Source organism: Amphiura filiformis, chromosome 11 (assembly GCF_039555335.1).
Source record: "Amphiura filiformis chromosome 11, Afil_fr2py, whole genome shotgun sequence".
NCBI lineage: Eukaryota > Metazoa > Echinodermata > Ophiuroidea > Amphilepidida > Amphiuridae > Amphiura > Amphiura filiformis.
This window is the reverse complement of record NC_092638.1, coordinates 25,815,931-25,841,613: the sequence shown is the minus strand read 5'-3', so window position 1 is coordinate 25,841,613 and position 25,683 is coordinate 25,815,931. Positions and strand designations below refer to the sequence as shown.

Genomic DNA, 25,683 nt, shown 5'->3' with positions numbered 1-25,683 from the left:
TTTTTGTTATTCTTGTTTCAACGCACGCGTTTTGAAGTAAGCTGTTGAATGCAGGAATGATATTAACACATTGAGTAGCTTTGGTGTATAGTTTTGAATTCAATCCTTGGGATGCACTTTTATTTTGTTTAGTTATTTTTGCCCAAAGGGGGTTGCACTTTTTCGTTGAGTCGGCTACCCCTGAAGGCATAAATAGGTGCAAATGTCTCGGGCAAGATGGTGGCTTATGGTGGCATACATTCTTCTCTTCATCTATGTTTATTATAGCTCAATGAACTTTGAAGAGAAAGTAGGCCTATTTTTCGGCAAAATGGTATTTTTTCAACCATGAAAAATGGCTTTGTTCTTGAAATTCTTGATAAAACTATTGTAAGAATGATGAAAACAATACATTATACTATACTAGTGCTTTGGTATGTTCATCTTCATCATTATTGCAGATAATTGCATGAGGAATAATGTCTGCTTTCCATAAAGGTGGTAATTGTGGGAAAAGCTATAGGAATAAGAAAACCGATTTGATGTTTTGCTAAAGTATTAAAATGAAATGAAACAGAATAAAATAAAATAAAATAAAATAAAATAAAATAAAATAAAATAAAATAAAATAAAATAAAATAAAATAAAATATATAAAAAAATGAAATGAAATGAAATGAAATGAAATGAAATGAAATGAAATGAAATGAAACAGAATGAAATCAAATCAAATCAAATCAAATCAAATCAAATCAAATCAAATAAATAAGATAAAATAAAATTAAATAAAATAAAATAAAATAAAATTAAATTAAATTAAATTAAATTAAATTAAATTAAATTAAATTAAATTAAATTAAATTAAATTAAATCAAACGAGATAAGATTATCTTAGAATAGTATAGAATGAAATAAAATAAAATAAAAAGAAGACGAAATACTAGAAATGTCTTTAAACGATTCTCAGCATGATCTGATGATCAAGGCTCATCATCTCGGTACACAGACATGACAGAAGCCTATCATTTTACTAATTAAACTAAACAGTCCTTTTATGACGTATATAATTGTTGATATAGCTGGACATAACACAATACAGAGGGTAAACAACCACAGCAGGTGTGTTAAACCTGTTGGCGAGCAAGGTAGGCAAGATCAAGGCTAGAATTACAAATTAGTCCAGCAAAGAATCACTTTTGTTTCGATTCAAATTAGATCTCGCTTTAATTTGAACTCCATTGTCACCATAGCGTACATCCGTCGCACGCGTCTCAGTATTATCTTAATTGCGTAAGCCTAATAGCCCCTAATGACACTTAATTATTCTAAGATTCAACATCAAAGAACACCGCCTGACGTAATTATAGTCTTAGCATATAATGTCGTTTAGGTGCTTCAATATCGAGAATGTAATTTTTACAAGTCAATATGAAAAAATCTATAGGATTTGTAACCTAACGACTCTTTGAAGTAATTTAGGTTATTAGCCCAACAAGGAAATCTGCAATTAGGGCGTAGACATGATTATAGAGAACCCGGTTAACCGTCTTTGATGTATATAGTCGCGTGACCCGATTGGATATGTATCGATTAGAATCGAACTTTAAAATAAGGGATAATTACCAGATCGATAAATCAAATTTTCTACTTATATACAGTGTATAGGACTAACGAAAGTTACCAAACTTTGTTGCACCTGTCTAATTTACGTGTACTGGTGTACAAGAGTCAAATTATTTCCGTTTCCAAAGTACCTCGAATTAGCTCTTAAATTTAAGTGGAGGTAGATTTAAGTCGCCTTTGAGGCTTTTCCCAGTTGCCGAGGGATTTAACAATCATTTTTGAAGAAACTGAAATTATAACCATGCATGCGTCGATAATTATTATTATTCATACAGTAGAGTACTATAAATAATTATGGAAATCATTTTTGCTTGAAATAATTATAGCGTTTCATGTTTCAAACTCAAAGGCGGTTTGCGCATTACATCTGTGATAAAATTACGGTCATCTTAGCATCATTTACCATCGGGAAACAACAGGCCTATTTTAATAGGTTTTGAAAAAGCAATAGTCTACAAGCTTATTATAAAACATGCATCTTGTTTCGCATGTTAAAAAATAATTAAAATTATAATATGATAATTAATGTAAATTTACTAAATTATAGAATGTTCATTAAGAATAAAAACCAACGTCAAGATGGTCAAGCACTCCGTGACAATTTCTCACGATAATTTGAATATTTATTATGGAAATGAATTCGACCAAAAGTGTTGCTACACACATTATCACCAAACCTTTATAATATCCGAGGGAAAAAGAAATTTGTTAAGTAAAAAATCTGAATGACTACTGTAAACAAGTTCTTTGTGTAGACTCATTAAACAAGCGTTGATGTTGCCACGGCATTTTATACGTCTGAAAAATCTCATTTACTGAGCCGGAAGAATTTGTCTTTGATATGCCAACATAGGATTTCACGCGCTGTTATAAAGACCTCTCTTTTGTTTCCAACCAAAACGTGAGGGGTTCGTCACTTCGCCGTTTTCAATGTGCCACGTTCGTTGTATTGTTTCGAAGTAAATAAGCTCTTAATTAATTCAAGTAGATCAGTTCCTATCCCTGGTTCCCATAGGAATTTAGCAATAACATCTGCAATAGCTGAAACAAATATGAGGGAAATGTATGGGAATTGAGGGAGGGGGAAGCGACGCGAGCTATTGACTGTTATGATATTGTGTTATTTTGACAAGCCACGATTAGAACAGTTTCATTTATAAACAGGTTGTGTCAAATTGATTGGTATACCCATCATTTTTTATGTTTAATGCATCCAAATTACAACATTGGATCAGTGCATGCCTTTTGAGAATATTTCAGGTGGACTTAATATGGTATATTTTAAAAGGGCATTTCGTGATCCACAGCATCATCCCCCACTTTTCTCCAAAAAAGTTCAGATTTTTATATCACTGGAAACCTTTGGCTACATAATGTATATGTACAAAATATTTCCTGCAGAATAATTTGTTTCGCAAAGATATCGTGAAATTTGAATTTCGTTCTGGTATACCATAACGAAATTACAACACATTTGTCTATGGAGCAGTGTAATAAATAATGCATAACTCGCAAACGCAAAATCGGAATCAACTGAAATTTTGGAAATAAGCTTTTTTCGTGGATATCTACTGAAAATGTCATAAAAAGTGGATGCTAGGATCACGAAATACTCCTTTAATGTGCTGAGCTGTGGCACTCATGTCCATATTAATCACTGTACATTGTATATAGGTATGCTTAGCAAATTAATAATTTTGATACCACCTGTACAGCCTGTATTCTTGTTAAAATATCCCGATTTTAGCACAGGTTCAATGGACGAATTAAAAATAGCTGAACTTGGAAGCTGAAGACCTTTTATTAATAAATTACTTTGGTATTAATCTTGGCAAACACAAGTTGTAACACGTATATATTTGAGTTCAACAGGTTATAAGAATGCCGACGGCCCGACAAAAATATTGTATCTGCATTGATTCAAAGACAAAGTTGCAGCTGCTCGATCTGGTACCTAACACAATGATTGAAGACCTAAATGGCCTACATCAAAAACACAAATATATCTAAAAGATCAAAGACCTTAAGACCGACATGCAAATACAAAGCGATGTCCAAAAAGGCACCGGTCATTTCATTGGCCACTGGCCTCTTGCTTGAGTAATTTTCAACTTTTGAAATTGTGACACTTTTCGAAACTTTTTGGTGTTGTTTAGGAATGAAAGTTTGTTTTATCAGCTGATCAGCAAATGAAACATCAATATCATCTTGATAAAGATTGGTTAATTTACGAGCTATTCAGCTATACTCTTTAAACGGATTTTTGGTCCCGCCTAGTCCGAGTTTTGGTTCGGCTCAGATTTGTTCCTCGATTTATCCATACACGCCCATGTGGTCAGTCTCACTGGTCAAGGAGTTTTGTTTGAAACAATTGGAACAATACGGACACCATTATTATAAAGTATATGCTCCTTTCATGCTTTGTTAATTGAACGAGGTCAAGTAGTCCTTTACTTTTACTCGGATATAGAATAAATATTTGCTCCAAACATAGTGATCAAATTTACAAATGTGTTACAAAAAGATTCAACCTAAGTTTAATTCAATAGTATACACGGACCATTCGATGACGTCTTTTGTTAGCTATTTTTAGTTTATAAAATATGACTGCTTTGTTATTGGTCCTTATCGATTATCTAAATTATGATAAATTAATTCGGAAATAACTTAAAGACTATAACGATGGTAGCTGACGGTATTTGACCCAAAGGCAAGATGGAATTATTGTGATATAATTGGTTATGATTATTATCATTTAATGCATTGGGCATGAAGGAGAGCACGAAGACTGTCAAAGAGCCACGGCATGACAATTAACTATACAAAGTAACTGCAAGCTTTGATCCCCGTGCATACCGTCACATTCATCATAGTGCATCCAGCATCCGGAAAAACAACACTATTATCATTGATGATAAGATGTGATGTACATGTACGCGCGCAGCAATTTTAAGATACAGATCTGCAGGAAACATGCAGTTGCGGATTGCCAATGTGAAGGAAATCCGAAGGTTACCCTTTTATTTTGGACTTGGAGAATTGTCAAAAATGGGGATATGATGCTTATATTCCACATCTCTCACTTTTGCGCTAAAGATGATTTTCTCATGATCGCAATAATTATTGTGTTACATGAAATGATGATAATTATTTCTTATTCCTCATCTTAAAAATGTAAGTTTAATTAAAACAAAAGTTTTTACAACATATTCAAAGTCTAAAGTACATGTCATTATGTGTATCCAATGCCCACATCACCGAATAAAGGTCAAATAATAGAATTTTACATCATACCAAGTGTACACTAATTGAGCTCGCAATTATACTTATTTAGTTTTACACAAATTATTGATTTTACTATAATTGTGAATGTCAGCCTGAAAAGAAGAGCATTTGTCGAATTCTTTCGACAAATTGCCATATATAGAACTCCCTTTAACCCCTGACTCATTACGTTCATTTATATTTCATAAGCGTCTATTCTCATACCACCGAACCATTTCCAATAAAACAATTGATTCCTTATGTATTGTTACAAATTGGAACGTCATTAAATATTTAGCAAATACAATTATGGTACAAAATTCTATTATTTACAAATTAGTAATGGTGGTAAAAGACTAGTAAGAATGAATGAATTGTGGTATATTCACATCACACGCGAAGCTATAAATTGAATGTTGAAAAGAACCTAAATTGTCTGAGAACCAAAAATGGCCATCAACTTGAAAGTCGTGCCCAAGGGTCATGCATAATGCTATAATAAGTAACTAAACAGCAAAATCAATTCAAATGTTTATTTTCTATGTAATGTTTTGTACGAGTCATTGAACTGCGTGTAGAAAATGGGGGATAAAAATCTGTTCAACCTTCAGACCTGAGTGATTTTCTAAAACCAAACCGTGCGTGTGAATTTTGTCATGTATTTAGGAGGTGGAACTAAACCGGGTGACCGTGTTTTACCTTTTTTGCAATTTGATACTGACTCTTTAAATAATTGCTAAAATGCTTGAGGTTTAATTCGTAGAAAAAACATGGGCATAATCTTCGTGGCCTAAAGCTACATTGATACATTGTACAAAATTATCGTTAACAATGCACTTAAATCACTTTTTACACGACAGGGAAGCGCAAATTACATCGCCGCAAAAACCTCGAAAATGGAAGAGATTTTTAAAGAGGCCAACATACTCGAGGAACAAAGTTTTACCACTTCATGCACCTAATTATCATGGTTGGATTTATTACGACAGGATGAAAAAAACCACATCATCCGTGGGACAAAGTTCTTTAAATCCAGTGTGCTTCAACATTATATAATGACATTTGGTTGTCTTGGGTACAAAAACTCATACTCGACAACTTTAGGTCAAAATTTTGAGGAATGATTTAACGGGGTTGATTGAATTTTGCCGTTGGAAAATGAGGCTATTTTGTGTCGTATGCCTCTATTCCCCAGGCAAATGGTTCGATGACCCTTACCCATTATTGAAGTCTTTCAAACATAATATACGAGTGTAAATAAAACATAATGTTTTATTGTATAAAGGTTAGGAGAGTTGCGAGCACAAAGAAATACTCAGCCTATAAGAATGTAATGTGCGATTTCAAAGTGTATGTTAAATGATTTAACGTGTCTATAGAGTGTGTTTTATATCATGTATAAAAAGAGTAAGAAGTTTCTTTTGTGTAACATTGTCGTGAACATTTTGTGAATATTGAGATTTGAACTAGGTAAATATTTATATAGAACTAAGTATTAGTTATAAATGTGCGGAGTATATAACTGTAAACGGCAGTCCATTTTGGGTACCTGTAATAGTGTTGTTAATTAACATTTTTTGTCGGTTTTTCATTTACTTAATCACAGTTTTTGTTTAAAATCTAATATTACATCAACGCATACCAATATAGGAGGGTCCTATTTCACCGCATCATGCCTGAATCTTGAATCTTGCATATGCCACCGCCATGACCACGGTTAAGGTTGAATGTCTTTTTCACCCATTCCCCATCCATGAAGTTTCATGCTGGTATTTCTTTTGATGAGAACCAAATTTGTGCAATGTTGATGGAGAAAATGGGGGATGGATGAGGCTGTTGATTGTACCATCCTTCTATTCTTGATTTGTTTATTATCTCATTTCATCAGTGGTTTTTCAGGCAATGATTGCGAGTGATTTTAAACTTGATATTTCTTTTAATCCAAATTCATCTCAAATCTATAAGACCTAAAGTTTTGTATTGAAATAGAACGATTTTTCTCTTATACTATATCCTTACGTTGCTTGCTTTTATTCTTGTGTAAATTCATTTAAACACGAATATGTAAAATATTAAACTATTAATTTTTATCCAATGTGGTTTGACAAATTTATGACATGTTACTATGTTCTTAAAATGCTTATTCAAAACAGTTTAATAACATTTATATGTCGGGTTGTTATAAAAGATCATGAATACGTATTTAAAACGTTATTGTAAAATGTTTTGGGCAAACAATTTTGCCAAATATTTTGTCAACAGTTAAATAACATTCTATTAATAGAATGTTTTGCATCACGTTTTCAAAAATGTTTTATGAATGTTATCAAAAGGTTTTATAATCTTGATAGGCTAACCCGACATTAAAAGCTATTAAACCTTTTCTGTAAAATGTTGTGTGTTCCTGGGTAAAGGGGGACATGTATCACGTTTTGTAAGAAACTCCCAAGGATATATTAAAAACAGGAACACAAAAATGAGCCAATAGTCACCGTCTCTCCTGTTTGTACACTTTGAGCTATGGTATCGGTATATGCGACTCCGATCATGAGAAGAATGCAAGGAAGAACAAAATTCCATAAACAACTTAAGCCTTTCTCAAGAGAAAATATACATGAATGTCTACATAATGTAAACTTGTATTTAAGGTTGTTTGAAAATGAAAGTAAAGTGGTGTTTATTGTGACAACCCAGTGGCCACCACATTCAAATATTAGTCTTGTTAATAGCTATAGAGTAAACACTATACTTTTACAAATCCCGATTTTTAAGTGGGTTGTACTAAACATGTTACATTTCTTTGTTTTACTATTTACTAATATATTTACTAATATATTTACTAACCTTTTAGGGAGCTGTTGTAAGACGAGGTATCTGACATCTCTCCTGGCCTCAGGTCGCTCTCAGAAGAGCTTAAATGGTATGAAAACTTCAGCATTTTGTAAATACCAAAAACACGTCTTGTCACTGATTAGTGATAAACATCCAATGTACAAATCTGGCAGTTGGGTTCGCACAGTTGAACAGGTATTATGTAAAACTATTTGTATTTATTTCCCATGTCGAGTTGTATTGATATATATCCAGCTTATTAAACTTTTTTTTGGGAAACAAAAACTGTCACTATTCTCATTCACTGAGCCCGAAAGTAACTGTCACAGTGTCACTGTACTTTACCACTGTCCTGTGGATCGTCGTTGTCAGCAGTAGATAGCAGCCAAGTAAACATGGTAAACGCAGGTATTTCCATAGACAAGCGATGATCAGATATTTGAAGAGCAAAAATCACAAAACTCCGTCTTTAGAATCAAAAGCTTTTATAGAAACGAGATTTGAGAATCGATTGCAGCAAACACCACATTGATGACAGCAAAAAGTTTATAGACCTATTTCAAATACATTCAAAAGCAAATCGTGACCAGGCTTTCGTTTCTCAGCTCAAACCATTTTGCTTGAGAAAGTTGAGATTATCACCCCTTTTTGTTCCAAATCAGTAACATAGAAATTCGAGTTTAATCTTCACTCGCGGCTATGGATGAACACGAAACCACTCCACCTTTGAAAACCATTACCATGGCTGAAACTATTGACAAATTTGCCCGCAAAGGTTTGTTTGGTAGACTGAGCCGCATCAGAGCAGTGGTTAATTTTGACGCGTCTGTCTGTGCTCAGAGCTGTGTAAAAACTGCCAGTTGTGAAGTGCTGACAAATTCGATGATGCCTGATTGAATTGGTGGCGCGTGGTATGTGCTTGGTGGCGTGTGCCGGATACCAGTTTTATTAACGTTTTCATGTAAAAGAAAGACTAAATAAGTAATGCAATAGGCATCAACAAACCAGATAAAAATAATCACAATTATAACCCTAAAATTAATTATAGGCAAAAGACAGATATTTAACAGAGAAGCGCATTACAGCGCTGTTGATGTCAGTGTAGTGTCCTCCAAACATGCCAAATGGAGTTCCGAACCTTTTTTTTAAATCATTATTCTTCTCATCTCTGCATTTCCTTGCCTTTTATTCGCGGGTTATACTCATAAAAAATATATGGCCAGGGCTATTACTGGTCCTGGCTTGGTGTATTATTTTTCCTCAGCCTTTATGTATTATTAGGATGATCACATATTTCTGGTCAAGTTTATACTCACAAATTGTAATAAACTTTCTTGTATTATGTTTGAAGTTTTATATTCATAGATGTAAATTTCAAAAGACCTCTCCCAGTTTCCAAGCTTTTATGAACTTTGTGAGAATGAAACTTATTAAATACTGAATATAGGATCGCAGAAGGTAAACATAAATTGGGCAAACATTTTAAGAAATTTTTGTTTGACCTAAATGAGGATTGAGATCAATTTGCCTGCCATTCTATTTTTATTTGCATTTCCTCGCCTTTAAACCTTTTTTTTCCACATTCTGTGCACACCTAATGAAAATAACACGGGAAACTGGTCTTTGTGTCTGTTTCATTGTTGTCTGTGTTCGTTTTGTTCTGTCTTTTCTGGTGTTAAAAAATTTTATATCATAAAATCAGCCATCATTTATATTTTGTAATTATAGACAGTAACACTATGGCTGTCGAAAGATAAAAAAAAAAGGTTTATACTCACCAATTGACTTTAATCTCATCACTTACACACATGGTGAGTTAAATTGATCATCAAAATTAAAAACCAAAAGAAGTATTTTTTTTTCACAGATATTTTTTTAATATAAAAGGGGGCTAACACCTCGGAAAATAACAATAACTGTTAGCGATATTAAAATTAATATTGAGCTCGTTGACACCTACAAAATGCAAACGAAACTGTTGTATTGTTGAATTGAAAGATCTACAAAAGTTATTCTATATAAACAACAATCGACTTTTACGTTATTCTTTTTTTACAATTTAAAAAAAATCTTTTTACACTTATGCAATGATTTAATATAGAATCTAAATGAATCGAAAGAGGAACTGAATTCTTTCTCCCGTTAGATCAGTCTCGACTTGCCTTTTCTCAGTGTGGACTCGTAATACTTTGTCCATTCTGGCCACCTATAACACAGGGTCTAATCAGGCAGAAGGGTGATTGGAGAGTGTCCACTTTAACAAAATATTATTAATGAATGAACCCCTGCTGATATCTATAAGTCCATCATTTTCCCCCATTTTTCTAATATCGAATATTCAATTTTTGGAAGATTTTTGTTAAACCGTCTGAAGTAACAATGTACAAATAATTACAGTGGACATATCTTTGACATAAATAAAATCTTAATGCTGTAAATATAGCCAGAACTGTCTATTTCCAAAAATGTCATTCTAAGAAAACCGACTTTGAAAGTTTAGATTTGTATGTGTAACATTAAACACTATGGACATTGCTATATGGCGCCAATTTTTGGTCGATCCTTCATGTAATTATTTCGTGTAATCTAATCCTAACTCTAACCCTTATTAATCCTAACCCTAATCCTGATCATAACCCTAATCCTAACCCTAATTCTAACCCTAAACTAACCCTAACCCTAATTTCGTGTAAAATTACATCAAGGAATAACCTAATTTTTCTTCACTATTGGACTTTAGTCACTCCTACCAAAGAAAGAGTATCCATAAACATACCCGTGGACTTCATTCTGGCTAAAAATTGACATTGACAGTTCTGGCTTTAAATCCCTCGATACTATATTTATTCATCTGAAAGATAGATTTTCGTTTTACATCATCGCAAATAAAATCGGATATATGTAGTATAGCCATATTGCCATGCTATAATCATGGATGCTACAGGGTGTCCCAAAAAAGAGGCCCCTCATTGCGCCCTCTTTTTTTCCTATTTCTGAAAAGTTGATTAAATATATTTTGGTATGTAAAGAAACCTTTACTCCTTAGCTTTAATAAACCATAACAATTATTTCAATCGGCTCACAACTTTTGAAGATATGCTCTTTTGAATAAAAGTACCCGTTTTTCACTCTGTCCACGGATAGCAAACAGAGTGGTTGGGATGGCTCATGCTGTGGAATGGCCTGCACGATCACCATACCTCACACCACTTTTTTTCCTTTGTGACAAAATCTTAGATCTTCGCAAACGTATTACTGAATGCATTCGTAAGTATCCGGCGCACAAGGATGGTACATGTACGCAACCCAATTGATGCAATGAGTACCAGGGCTGAAACCTGTTTTCGCCAAGGAGGCAACCATGTAGAGGGCAGAGCAGCACAGTAAACTCAGTTCAGAAGAACCAAAGACAAACCAAACAGCCTTTTATGGCTACCTTTTATCATAAAAAGAGAAATGACTTATGTTGTAAATAAAAAAAGAAATCAAGAAACAACAAAGTAAGAAAGTAAGAAACATAATAAAACAAAAAGGCATAAATAACCAAAAAAAATGAGTAATTGCAAGTAAAGCAAAAGAAGTCCCATTCGGCATCCATTTTACCCATAAAATGACACTATTAACAAAATCCATTGCCCATAAACCCACCGGCAAAGCCCATTCCATAAATAAAGTTATTTTATAAAGTTATCATTGAGGAATGTTTGATATTCATGCATGGTATGTGTACTCCTTTTCAATCTTTGAAGTAGCCAAACCTTCTCCGTGGACAGAGTGAAAAACGGGTACATTTCTTTAAAAGAGCATATCTTGAAAAGTTGTGAACCGATTGATATAATTGTTTTGGTTTATTAAAGCTAACGACTTAAGGTTTCTTTACACACCAAAATATATTTGATTAAGTTTTCAAAAATAGGAAAAAAAGAGGGCTCTTTTTTTGGGACAGCCTGTATAATACATGGCTATATGATGACAAATGTCATAATTATATATTTGTAGGTAAAAATGATCGTGAGTAAAAGCAGTTTTGAATGTATCTCATCACATTTGACATTTCACACTCACTGTTGTTTCTTACTTAAACTTGATCAAGATAAAGTCAACTTGATCAACCGAGCAATAAATTGTTAATATATTAACTGAGACGAAAATAACTGAGTTATATTCGTTTCAGATATTAATAATATATTTCTAGGAAACTGGAATGTTTGTACCTGAGAGAAATTATAAAACATGTACGAAGGGAAGACTTTCCAGCATCTATCTATCTTTTTCTTTCTTTCTTTCTTTCTTTCTTTCTTTCTTTCTTTCTTTCTTTCTTTCTTTCTTTCTTTCTTTCTTTCTTTCTTTCTTTCTTTCTTTCTTTCTTTCTTTCTTTCTTTCTTTCTTTCTTTCTTTCTTTCTTTCTTTCTTTCTTTCTTTCTTTCTTATCAAAAGAAATGTATTTCTTTTTATGTTTATCCTGTTTTATACCACCATGCTTACGATTTGTGAAGTTTATGATGAGAAGATTGATGATAATCAAGTATCGATAAGAAACATTTTTCTAAGAATTCGCATAGTTCTGGGATAGACATATCAATCATGCTCAAGGACCACATAGTAAACTTTGACTGACAACAGTAAGTATCAGTTGTTTGTACTTGAGATTCAAACATTATGATTATCATAGAGAATATACAATAGATATAACCCCTATACACTTACACGATTTCATTCATACATAGAAACTCACAGACCTACCCAGAGTTGTTTTCTGGAAGTGCGATTATGTTTTTATATTTCAATAGAGTCAAACTCAAAGAGGGTTGGTCCAATTAATTGATTTATTTGATAAGTATGTTTATAAACTATGATTGACTTGTGTGAATGTCTGTACAATATACTTTTTTTCATTCTACATATTTTTAAAATATACGGGCTTATGAACTAGAGGCTGGGCCGGCTGCTCAATCATACGCCAAAAGTTAAAATTTTGTTGTAGTATCAAATTATATACTTTTATCTTAGATACGTCAGTGTCGGTAGGTGTTATACTGTTAAACCTCCTTTAATGTTGGCTGTGATATTTCCTGCACTTTAAATAAAAATTAACCAATGTTGATTTAAATTTACTCAAATTGAATAAAATTTGAATCATTATTATGTTTAGATGAATCCAAGTGTGTAAAAATATTGGATCCAAAATTGAATGATAAAATTGGATGCTTATTGGTATCGCTTTGAGAAGCTAGCTCTTAGGTTTTCAAATTGAATTAATTTGATTTTCTTAGTGATTTGTCATTACTTTATGTAAATTTTCATTTCATATAAGGGCCCGTGTAGCTAATCAAGCTTCTTCTTGTGTGTTTTCGTTCCTCCGAAACTGATGCGATTCTTTAAATTTTCAAAATGGCGTATTTTCATGCGTATATGCACACATTTTGAAATATTTCCCAAGTCTTAAAAGCAATTGATTAAATTTGAATTAAATAATTATAAAGATTAAAAACAAATAAGTAAAGCAACAAAATAAGTAAAACAATTGAAACGGAAGATAAATCTATTACATTTTGAACACCGTACATGCAGATGTGTTCTTGGACGCGTCATCATATTCTGCAGTTTTTGCAGTTTAGTTGCTACTACTAGATTCTCAAGTTCAGTACAGTCAATTATTACTTATTATATCTCATCAATAAAAGCTAATAATGTCAGTCAAACTGATAATTTAAATCAAAGCATGATAAAAATGAACTCTTATAAATTCAACTCCTATCGATACTTGAAGCTACTTGATTTTCATCAAAACACTCGGATCCACAACATGCTCATCTATCAGGGCACAGTTTAAAAACCCAAATACAATAATGTACATTCATTGCATTACCTTTGAAAATGTGGGTACAAAAACTCATTTTTACAATATGATTGTTTAAGAGGTTTTGAACTGTGCCATTTGTATGAGGCCATTGTGGTCCATGTGTGAAATTCACATCATAAGGGACCGTTCACAAACGCATGTTGGGGGGGGGGGGGCTGATGCAAACAGGGGGCCCCTTAAAAATTGTTGACCCTCCTAAGGGGGGTGGCCTTGAAAAAAAAGACCACAAATTTTCCTGGGAAAATTGATTTTATATCTTTTCTATGGTGTTGACCCATAATTTTCATGTCAAAAAACAGGGGCCTGAAATTTTGAAGTCTGAAAAGGGGGGGGCAGGGGCGAAAAATTTTGCGATGAATTTTTTTGCATCAGGCCCCCCTAACAAGTGTTTGTGTTAAGTCAGTGCAAACATTAGCACGGTGATGTGAACGTCAGGAGATTCATCATCATCATGATCATCATCAATTTTTTAGCCAATCTTACTAATCACAATTTTACACAATATCCATTATACCATCTTTACTAATGGCATTTCTTCCAGTGTTCTGACGAAATAACATTAATAATCAAAAATGAAACAGACAAAAATACAAAACGCCGGAGAGAGAAATCGTTATTTGTGGCACAATGTCCGACCTTGACACTCCAATTTGCCTTCAATGACACATTACGTGTTTCTGGTGTTATAAACTCAGAACCAATCAAATCAATAGATGGAAGTAATAATTGTGTATTTTTAACTCTTCCTTTTTGTAACTGAATTATGATGAGGAATATGATTCGTGTACTTCAAGAAGTCATTGACCTGCCGATTGGGCTATTCCAGTTAAAATCCACACTACCCCTGTGGAAGATTTTGGAAATATCTTCCACAGGGGGGGGGGGGTATGTTTTTCAAATGTAATTGGTCAGAGTTACTCATTTTGAAACCCATACTCCCACTGTATTATGACTTTACCTATATCTTCCACAAATGGAGTGAGTATTTCACATGGAAGTTACCCAAATGTCTACTCTATTTGAAACTCATACTCCCTCTGTGGAAGACTTTAGCTAAATCTTCCACAGGGGTAGTGTGGATTTTAAATGGAATAGCCCATTGGCCATGGATCTTATCGTGGCGAACCTTCGAAGGTGACCAGTCATAGTGCTAGTGATGTAGTTTAGGTTGTGGAAAGCAGTGGATAAGTCAGCCTTTTGAGACAAAATTGCAATTGCAATTATTATATTATACCAACAGTAGAAGTTTACCCCAAAACGGCTAGTAAAAAAAAGCAAAATGAAGAACATATTTTCATGACAAAAAGTTGCATTCCAATCAATTTCAAACTTTATTCCTCATCTGGTACAAGAATAAACTGCCAAGATAGAGAAAAATGAGGTTTTCCTTTTGTTGTTGTTGTCAGAAACGCATACAATCCGAAGAATTCACGACAATTTTCGTGTAATATCCATTTGTTAACGTCACTATGGGAAGGAGGCAACTGGTTATTTATAGTGGTATACATGGTATAGGCCTATTACTATAATTTAGTCTATGAACATGATGAAGGTGGAATATAGTAAAAAAAAGTATTCTGAATCAACAATCGGCGGTGAGTTAAATAGGCATAATTTGTACAAATCCAAGCCAATTATTATTAATGTTGAACGAGGAATTAATTTGTCAGAATTATGTTGTTTATATATCAATGCTTTAGGGCAAAAGCCGATATTCTGAATCTAAATTGTGGTGCCAGTCCTGCCAGATCCACGTTCGCTCGTTAAGGCCTATGGTTTTAGGTACAAGGTTCAGTTGGAAGAGTGCTTGGAGCCCAGTGCATGTGAGTTATAATTAGGCATAATACAGCACACACTTGTTATCGCAAATTAGAAGACAGCACCCACTTCAACTCGTTATCTTCATGAATAGCTTGACGGTATACAATAAAATCATTGCTATCTTCAGTAGACAGCACACGTTCGCTGTTCGTTGTCCCTAATATTGATTTACTTTATTAACCCCTGAGCACTACCTGCCGATCTAACATTGCCTCTGATTGGTCAATTACATGATATCTTCATTTTAATCACCAATCAGAATGGAGCTTTGCAAATAATTCACCCAATTTTTTTGCGTGGTGAAATTATTCTAACAATGTTGCTGATTGGGCCAATTGATAATGAAAATTTCTTTTTGGCCAATCGGCAGGTAGTTCTCATGGGGTTAAATATCTTGCCATATTCGGAGTAGACAGGATGAACTTGATATATTTTTAGTATTGATAGCATTAAAGTTTACTGAATATATCAATATTTCCAGTAAACCGCACTGACTTGCTATCTTCAGACGAAAGCAGACATATCAATGGACAGCAAATGCCAGCTATCCCCAGTAGTCAGCATACATTGCTATACCCGGTATTCAGCTAGTAGATACAACTCGCTTGCTATTAGACATCATTCTTTTATTATCGTCAGTATACACTATCTTCTAAGTATGTATGCTTTTGCTATCTTCAGTAGACAGCTCTTGTTTCCTTTCTCCAATTATGCGCACAAACTATCTTTGAGACACACTTTTTGTAGACATGCATGCTCTTGTTATTTTCAGTAGACAGCAGTGCTTCCTGCAGTAATGGGTACAAACTATCTTCATTAGACACTGCAAAACCTCCGGCGAGGGGGGGGCATTTTCACCTAATTTTGGCTAAAAGTGGCTTTTCACCCTCTCTTTTCAATTTTTCGGGGGAATTGGGGGCAGAGCTTCTGTCTGTGGGGGCATTTGCCCATGTCCCCCGTGCGCCACCACTGCACTGCACTGCACACGTTCATATTTATAGTTCATCTTCAGTAGAGAGCATGTGTTTGCGTTATCCAATAGTGGGGGGAGGGGGGCACAAACTATCTTCATTAAACACTGCATACTTTTTTTTGTCTTAAAGTTAACAGCAAGTAATAGGTGCTGTCTTCTGAAGATAACAAATATTCAGAAGACAGCACTTGTTAGCGAGCGAGCCCAAACTATCTATATTAGATACAACACATTTTACAGTATTTAACAGTATGCACCTGCTATACCGTGCACTTTATTTCTTCAATCGATGGTGTACAGATGTACTTTCATTTCAAAATAAAATGGAATATTCACTTCTTTTTAAGCATAACAAAGCTAAATTTATAGGGAGCTTTGTAAATATACAAATAACCGAGTCATCATAATGAAAATAGTAAGTTATGCTTTTCGCTACCGACACCAACATTGCACTATTTTCACTTTTATTGGTACAAAGAGGGCGGCAAACCTGATTATTTTTTGTAAACAGTCTTGGATCCGTTTTCCACATTATGGTGCCAGGTCCATTTTGTGTGCAGAGCACTGGGTGCAGCGTACTAATTTGAGCTATCTTCAGTAGACAGCGTACACTTGATATATTCATTAGTAGCACACACTGTTTTCAGTAGAACCCTTGCTAGTAGATTGAAAACGCTGCTTGGCTATATCATAATTATGCTTGATTCTATGCTTGCACACTTCTTCAATAGACCTAACGCGCACTTGATAGCTTTAGTAATTAATTATATAGCACATGCACATACTTGCTATCTTCTGTAGATAGCACATATGGCCTACTTCGCTATTATCAGTAGATATATTACGATCGTCTGCATACAGCACGCACTTACTATCTTCAGTAGATAGCATACGCATGATATCTTCAGTAGATAGCGTACACTGACAATCTGCTGTTATACATACTTGCTATCTTCAGTAGATGGTGTACACTTGCTATCGTCAGTAGACAGCACTTTTGCTATCGTCATTAGGTTGAACATTTGCTTTAAGCAGTAGATAGTACACTTGCTATCGTCAGTAGATAGCACATTTTGTTTTTATTAGTAGTACCGTACCTACTCGATATCTGCTACAGGTATATTAAATTATACAGAAATCACACTTGTGCTATCATCAATAGATAGCACCGCAATAATGCTATCTTCAGTAGATAGCACATTAGACATCTTCAGTAGACAGTACATACTTGCTATCGTCAGTAGATATCACAATCAGTGATAACTTCTACGAGAACCACAAACTTGCACACAATACATTCTACAGTACAGAAAGCACATACCTGCTATCTTCGATAGCACATATATGCTAACTTCAGTAGATAGCACTTAGGTCCTACTTACTATCTTCAGCAGGCATCAAACACTTTCTAGCATATGCACACACGTGCTACACGTTCTCACACTCGGTATCTTTAGTAAATGTCATGTACTATTTGCTATTTTGTGTAGAATATACATGCTTGCTATGAGCATAGTCAGCAGACTTCAGTAGATAGCATACACATGATATCTTCAGTAAAGAGTATACACATGTTATCTCCAGTAGATGTCATCTTCAGTAGATAACATACACATGCTACCTTCAGCAGATATCTTCAGTAAAGAGCATAAACATGCTACCTTCAGTAGATCGAATCCACATGCTATCTTCTGTAGAGAGCATACACATGCTACCTTCAGTAGATAGAATTACACATGCTATCTTCAGTAGAGCATACACACGCTATCGTCAGTAGATAGCATACAAAGGCTTTTTAGTAGATAGCATACAAAGGTTTTTTTAGTAGATAGAACACACATGATATCTTCAGTGGATAGCACACACATGCTATCCTCAGTAGATAGCATACAGATGCTATCTTCAATAGATAGCATACACATGCTATCTTCAGTAGATAGCATACAGATGCTAACTTCAGTAGATATCATACACATGCTATCTTCAGTAGATAGCATCCACACGCTATCTTCAATAGATAGCATACACATGATATCTTCAGTAGATAGCACACACATGCTATCTTCAGTAGATAATGTCCACATGTTATTGTCAGTAGAAAGCAATACACATGCTATCTTCAGTAGATAGCATACACATGCTATCTTCAGTAGATATCATCCACACGCTATCTTCAGTAGATAGCATACACATGATATCTTCAGTAGATAGCACACACATGCTATCTTCAGTAGATAATGTCCACATGTTATTGTCAGTAGAAAGCAATACACATGCTATCTTCAGTAGATAGCATACACATGCTATCTTCAGTAGATACAGATGCTATCTTCAGTAGATAGCATACACATGCTATCTTCAGTAGATAACATATACATGCTATCTACAGTAGATAGCATACACATGCTATCATAAGTAGATATCATACACATGCTATCTTCAGTAGATAGCATACACATGCTATCTTCAGTAGATGGCATACACATGCTATCTTCAGTAGATAGCATACATATGCTATCTTCAGTAGATAACATACACATGCTATCTTCAGTAGATAGCATACAGATGCTATCTTCAGTAGATAGCATACACATGCTATCTTCAGTAGATAGCATACACATGTTATCTTCAGTAGATAGCATATATATGCTATCTTTAGTAGATATACACACGATATCTTCAGTAGATAGCACACACATGCTATCTTCATTAGATAACACACACATGCCAGCTCTAGTAGATAGCACGCACATGCTATCTTCAGTAGATAGCATCAATATGCTTCTTTAGTAGATAACATACACAATGTGTATGTTATGTCATGCTATCTTCAGTAGATAGCATACACATGCTATCTTCAGTAGAGCATACACACGCTATCTTCAGTACATAGCATTCACATGCTATCTTCAGTAGATAGCATACACATGCTATCTTCAGTAGATAGCACACACATGCTATCTTCAGTAGATAGCACACACATGCTATCTTCAGTAGATAGCACACACATGCTATCTTCAGTAGATAGCATACAGATGCTATCTTCAGTAGATAGTATACACATGCTATTTTCAATAGACAGCATCAACATGCCATCTTCAGTAGATAGCATACACGTGCTATCTCCAGTAGATAGCATACAGATGCTATCTTCAGTAGATAGCATACACATGCAATCTTCAGTAGATAGCATAAACATGTTAACTTCAGTAGATAGCATACATATGCTATCTTCAGTAGATAGCATCCATATGCTTCTTTAAAAGATAACACATACATGTGTGTGCCATATACATGTCATATCTTCAGTAGATAGCATACACATGCTATCTTCAGTAGATAGCATACACATGCTATCTTCAGTAGATAGCACACATATGCTATCCACATGTTATCGTCAGTAGAAATCTTAGTTCAGTAGATAGAATACATGCTATCTTCAGTAGATAGCACACACATGTTATCTTCAGTAGATAGCACACACATGCTATCTTTAGTAGATAACATACACAATGTGTATGTCATGTCCCAGCAAACACAAAAACGTTTTAAAAACGTTTTAAATAAGTTATATTTTGGCTCTTAGTTTAGGCAAAAACGTTTTAATAACATTAAAATGTCGGGTTATATAAAGGTCATGATAACGTTTTAAAACGTTTTGTATGAAAACACACTACAACAATATTTTAAATGTTTTCAAAAAATGTTATTGTAAACTATTTTTGCAAACATTTTGTCAAATATTGTGTCAATACTTAAATAACATTATGTTAAAATATTTGAACCCAGCAAACACAGATATGTTCTTAAAATGTTTTTTCAAAACATTTTAATAACATTTAAATGTCGGGTTATATAAAGGTCATGAAAACGTTTTTAAAACGTTACTGAAAATATTTTGGGCAAACATTTTTCGCAAAATATTTTTTCAACGCCAAAATAACATTCTGTTTAGAATGTTTTGTATCAGGTTTTCAAGAATGTTTTTGGAATGTTATTAAAACGTTTTTATACCCATTATATAACCCGACATTTAAACGTTTACTGTAAAACATTTTTGTTTGCTGAGCAGTAGATTATCACAAAATGTTTTTTAAGGTTATAAAAACGTTTTATACTCTTAATATACCCTTTATATAACCCGACATTTAAACGTTTTCTGATAACCTTTTACAACCTTTGGCGAATGATGTCGAAAACGTTTTGTGTTTGCTGGGGTCATGCTATCTTCAGTAGATAGCATACACATGCTATCTTCAGTAGATAGCACATATATGCTATCTTCAGTAGATAATATCCACATGCTATCTTCAGTAGATAATATCCACATGCTATCTTCAGTAGATAGCATACACGTGTAATCTTACGTGGATAGTTTACACATGCTTTTTTAGTAGATATCACACACATGCTATCTTTAGTAGATAATATACACATGCTATTATCAGTAGATAGTATACACATGCTATCTTCAGTAGATAGTATACATATGCTATCTTCAGTAGATAATATCAACATGCTATGTTCAGTCCATAGAATACACATGCTATCTTCAGTAGACAGCATACACATGCTATCTTCAGTAGATAGCATACACATGCTATCTTCAGTAGATAGCACACACATGCTATCTGCAGTAGATAACACACACATGCTATCTTCAGTAGATATCATACACATACTATAGATAGCACACACATGCTATCTTTGGTAGATCATATCCACATGTTATCGTCAGTAGAAAGCAATACACATGCTATCTTCAGTAGATAGCATACACGGGCTATCTTCAGTCATAGCATACACATGCTATCTTCAGTAGATAGCATACAGATGCTATCTTCAGTAGATATACACATGCTATCTTCAGTAGAAAGCATACACATGATATCTTCAGTAGATAGCATACAGATGCTATCTTCAGTAGATAGCATACAGATGCTATCTTCAGTAGATAGCATACAGATGCTATCTTCAGTAGATAGCATACAGATGCTATCTTCAGTAGATAGCATACAGATGCTATCTTCAGTAGATAGCATACAGATGCTATCTTCAGTAGATAGCATACAGATGCTATCTTCAGTAGATAGCATACACATGCTATCTTCAGTAGGTAACATACATATCCTATCTTCCGTAGATAATATATACATGCTATCTTCAGTAGATATTTTAGTATATATCATAAATATGCTACCTTCAGTAGATAACATACACTGATGGTCTTCTGTAGCAAATACCTGCTATATTATATAGATAGTACATTTGCTATCGTCAGTAGATAGCACACTACGCACACACACAGACGATATATTCAGTAAATAGCATGCACATTCTATCTTTGGTAGATAGCGATATATTCACTATAATTAGTAACTCAGTAGTATCTACTTGCTATCTTCTGTTTATTTTATGTGCTTGCTATAAGTATCGTCAGTAGAACTCAGTAGTTGGCTTATGCATGCAGTATTTTCAGTAGGTAACATACGCATGCAATATCCAGTATATTCAGTAGATATTATACAAAGACTAGAGTCAGTAGATAGCTTACACATACAATCTTTAGTAGAGAGCATACAGATGATATCTTCAGCCTGATAACATACACATTCTATTAGATAGCATACAAATGCAATCCCCAGTAGATATGCTATCTTCAGTAGTTAGCATACACATGCTATCTTCAGTAGATAGCATACACATGCTATCTTCAGTAGATAGCATACACATGATATCTTCAGTAGATAGCATACACATGATATCTTCAGCAGATAGCATACATATGCTATCTTCAGTAGATAGCATACACATGCTATCTTCAGTAGATAGCATACACATGATATCTTCAGCAGATAGCATACATGTGATATCTTCAGCAGGTAGCATACATATGCTATCTTCAGTAGATAGCATTATATTGATGGTCTTCTTTATATTGCTATATTCTGTAGATAGCGCACTTGCTCTCTTTAGTAGGTAGCACATCCTTTATACCTTCAATGTATTATGGGGCAAACATTTTATTTCATCAAAGAAAAGTTTAAAACTAGTCAACAACACTCGCGTTTTTGTCCGAATAATTTCAGAGTAACCATACTCCGTCATCAGCGGTGTGATACTGGTGAATGACTGATGTATGAACTTTACTTCCTGTTGACAATGTCCTTTTTTGTCTACTTTATTTAACACGCACAATATAGACCAGATAGGTCAAATATATCACTCTTAACGTGGGTCTACTTTTCGGCGGCGTAGTGGTAAAAGCCTAACAATTCCCGCCGATTACAAACTGATCAAAGTATACATGGTTTATATCGGGGAAATATGGCAACAATTTTTCCCTTGGCACTGGTTATGAGTCTATCACCCCTCACCCTCTAGGTTCAGGGTGATATGCCAGTACCTCGGAACAAAAGTTGCACTATTCATGTAGTATTTGTATACCAGTTCCCCTCAAACCATTTGTACTACCTACTGGTGATGACAAATGTCAAGTTCGTGCTATCCCCTAAACTAGAGTATGAAGAATGCCCCATCTACTGAAGATAGCAACTCTGCAATTGAGAGCACACTTGTTATTTAGATAGCACACACTTGCTATGTGGAAAAGTGTATTTTGAAAGCAGATCATAAATGTTTATAAGACAACACACCATTGGACCTCCACTTAGTAATGACACATAGTGCACAATCATTCAATATAATTGATATTTATTATAAAGATATCATTTGTTTTCACAACATGTTTGATAATTCACGCATATCATAAATGAAAGTATTACAATTCATCTTCTAGAAGATGAATGCTATTACCATAACATAAAATAGTTCTGTAATAATTTTACAAAATAATATTATTATTTGTAAGTTTAATTTAAGTCTTTCAGCATAAAATAAAATTGATGTAATATTGCTTTCTGAAATAACATTAAACTCTGTTTACTTTATACAAAATTCGGATCTTTTTGTGAGTTCAAACAAATGTATGTGCAATTAAAGGCCCATTCAGTGATTTGCTCATCCGGACGATCGTAAAAATCATCAAAATTCAGATTTTGGTAGAATTGTCATTGTAATACGGTAGATGTACTAACATAGCCTGCAAGAGGTTCAGCCGAAAGCCGTGTATTTAAGACAAAATAAGACATTTTCCACGAATCTGTAATTTAGATACTGACAGTATCTAAATTAGCTACATGTATTTGAATGGGGCTTCAACTTCATCAGTACTGCTGTTGCTTTGTTTTTTTGCCAAATTTGTCATTTCAAAAACACCAAATGACAATTTAGATGACTTATCCTTCACTTTTAAGCAATTTATAAGCAATTTTAATTTTTTCACACTTGAGCTGGGATCACTGAATGGGTGTTTAATGGCTGCCTAATGTTAGATTTTTAAATTGCATTTGCATAAGAATCCAAAACCGTTGACAAATGTTTGTCTAATGGGGCATTGGGTATTGAGGTATAATTAAAGTTGCTCCTGGAAGCATCTCAAGTGCTAAGATCTGAAGCCTTAACTCTCTCCACTGCATCAAACGACAAGTTTCAAATTTTGTTTTAAAAATGTAATAATTTCATAAATGTAAATTTTCATGACTATATTTGGAATGAGCATGACAAATGCATTAACACAAGGACAAAAAAGTCTAGTATTGGTTCAGTGGTTCTTAAGATAGCTCTTGATATTTTGAGAAAATATCTAAAAACTTGCACTTTTTATGTGGAGGCTAGCAAGCAGAGCAATAATGTTCAGTGCTACAAATTATAAATGACAAACGGCAGAGTATAATTGAAGATCGAATTAAAAAGACTAATTTGCGTCTGACGTCAGGGCAAAGGCACAGTGTGATTGGTTGCTGACCTGCGCAGTACGGCATTTTTGATCTGGTTTGACAGGACGTCATACGCAAACTGGTCTTTTTAATTCCGTCTTCAATTATATTACAATTTTCTTGCACTCAAAATGACGAGATGGTTTTATTGCAAACATATTTTTACCATGCTTTCAGTTGATCATTTGTGGGTTTGAGGCTTTTGTTGAACTTATGGCAACAAACATCATATCCAGGGCTGCCAACTTTGTAAAACACATTTCAGTATTTTTCAACCTCAAAATCAGTATTTTGCATACAAAATCCGTATTTTGAAAATATACTTACGGTTCTCAAGATATAGGCATTTTAGTGTTACTCAAAACAATAAAATACAAAGAAAGTTGAAAGGGATTACTGGCTATATCTCAAAATCAATATTCCTGAGAAACAACTTTTTTAGCTTAATCACAGCACTGTAGTGAAAGGATTAAATTTAAAAAAAAAAAAAAGTCATAAAAAAAAAAAAAAAATCACAAGAGGTCGCCGTTGTGGGCGCTTTTGCACAGATATCACTAGACACATGTAAACAAGTACAGGGGCAGCGCCCTGGTGGGTGGGTGTTCAAGCCCCAGCTTTTTATCATTCCCAAACCTGTTTGAAACCCTAAAAACAGCATGTTTTCATGAGATTATTTTCTTTTTTGTTTTCCTTTCTAATAAAAAAACATAATGACAAAAAAATGTTTTCATGAGAAACACTAATTTTCAAAGAGCTTCCATTTCCAAGTTACAGCACTTTGAAATGTCCACTTCCCTATACTTAACCATGTATGAAGCATTTTTTAAACTTTTGCAATGGCTTTATTACATGACCTATGCATCTGACTTACACATATGTGAAGCCCAATTTAAAACTAATAATTCATTGATTTAAGTGGACCCCCCCCGACCCCAATGTGCCAAAGTCATGAGCAAAAACAATGTAGGAAACCATCTTGTAGGCTTAAATATTCTTTTCATCATGGAGCTACAGAGTTAACTAAATACCTTCAGAAGACATAACCTGTCATAGCAGTTGAATGGTTAATGAAAAATAATAATGTGCATGCACCATTTCGAGATATGACTCTTGTAGGCCTATTAACTATTAATTTTAATGTGCATGCATCAACCGAAAGTCGAAAGAAAAACGGTGTCGGAAACCAACTTGTAGGCCTATTCTTTCACCAATAGTGCTAAATAGTTGACTAAATACCTTCAGAAGACATAGCATAATGTAGCACAGGATGTAGCAGTTAGATGGTTAATAAAAAACCCCAATAAAATACAAATAAAACAAATTATTTAATAGGCCTACAAGATGGTTTCAACACAATTTTTCCTGACTTTCGGATTGTGCATGCACATTAATATTTTTCATTATAAACATGCAACTGCTACTATGCTATGTCTTCTTTCTGAAGGTATTTAGTTAACTATTTAGCTCTATTTGTGCAAAAGAATAGGTCTA

General features: G+C 34.1%; 1 protein-coding gene across 1 annotated transcript in view; it reads right to left on the bottom strand.

Moving 5' to 3' along the window:
• The window catches only part of LOC140164632 (uncharacterized), a 45,161-nt gene extending 36,607 nt beyond the window's left edge, over positions 1-8,554 (bottom strand). Inside the window, exon 1 of the mRNA XM_072187971.1 lies at positions 7,710-8,554. Coding sequence (XP_072044072.1) covers positions 7,710-7,803 — 94 coding nt within the window. The 5' untranslated portion in view covers positions 7,804-8,554. The remainder of the gene's footprint in view (positions 1-7,709) is intronic.
• Between the last annotated feature and the right edge of the window lie 17,129 nt (positions 8,555-25,683).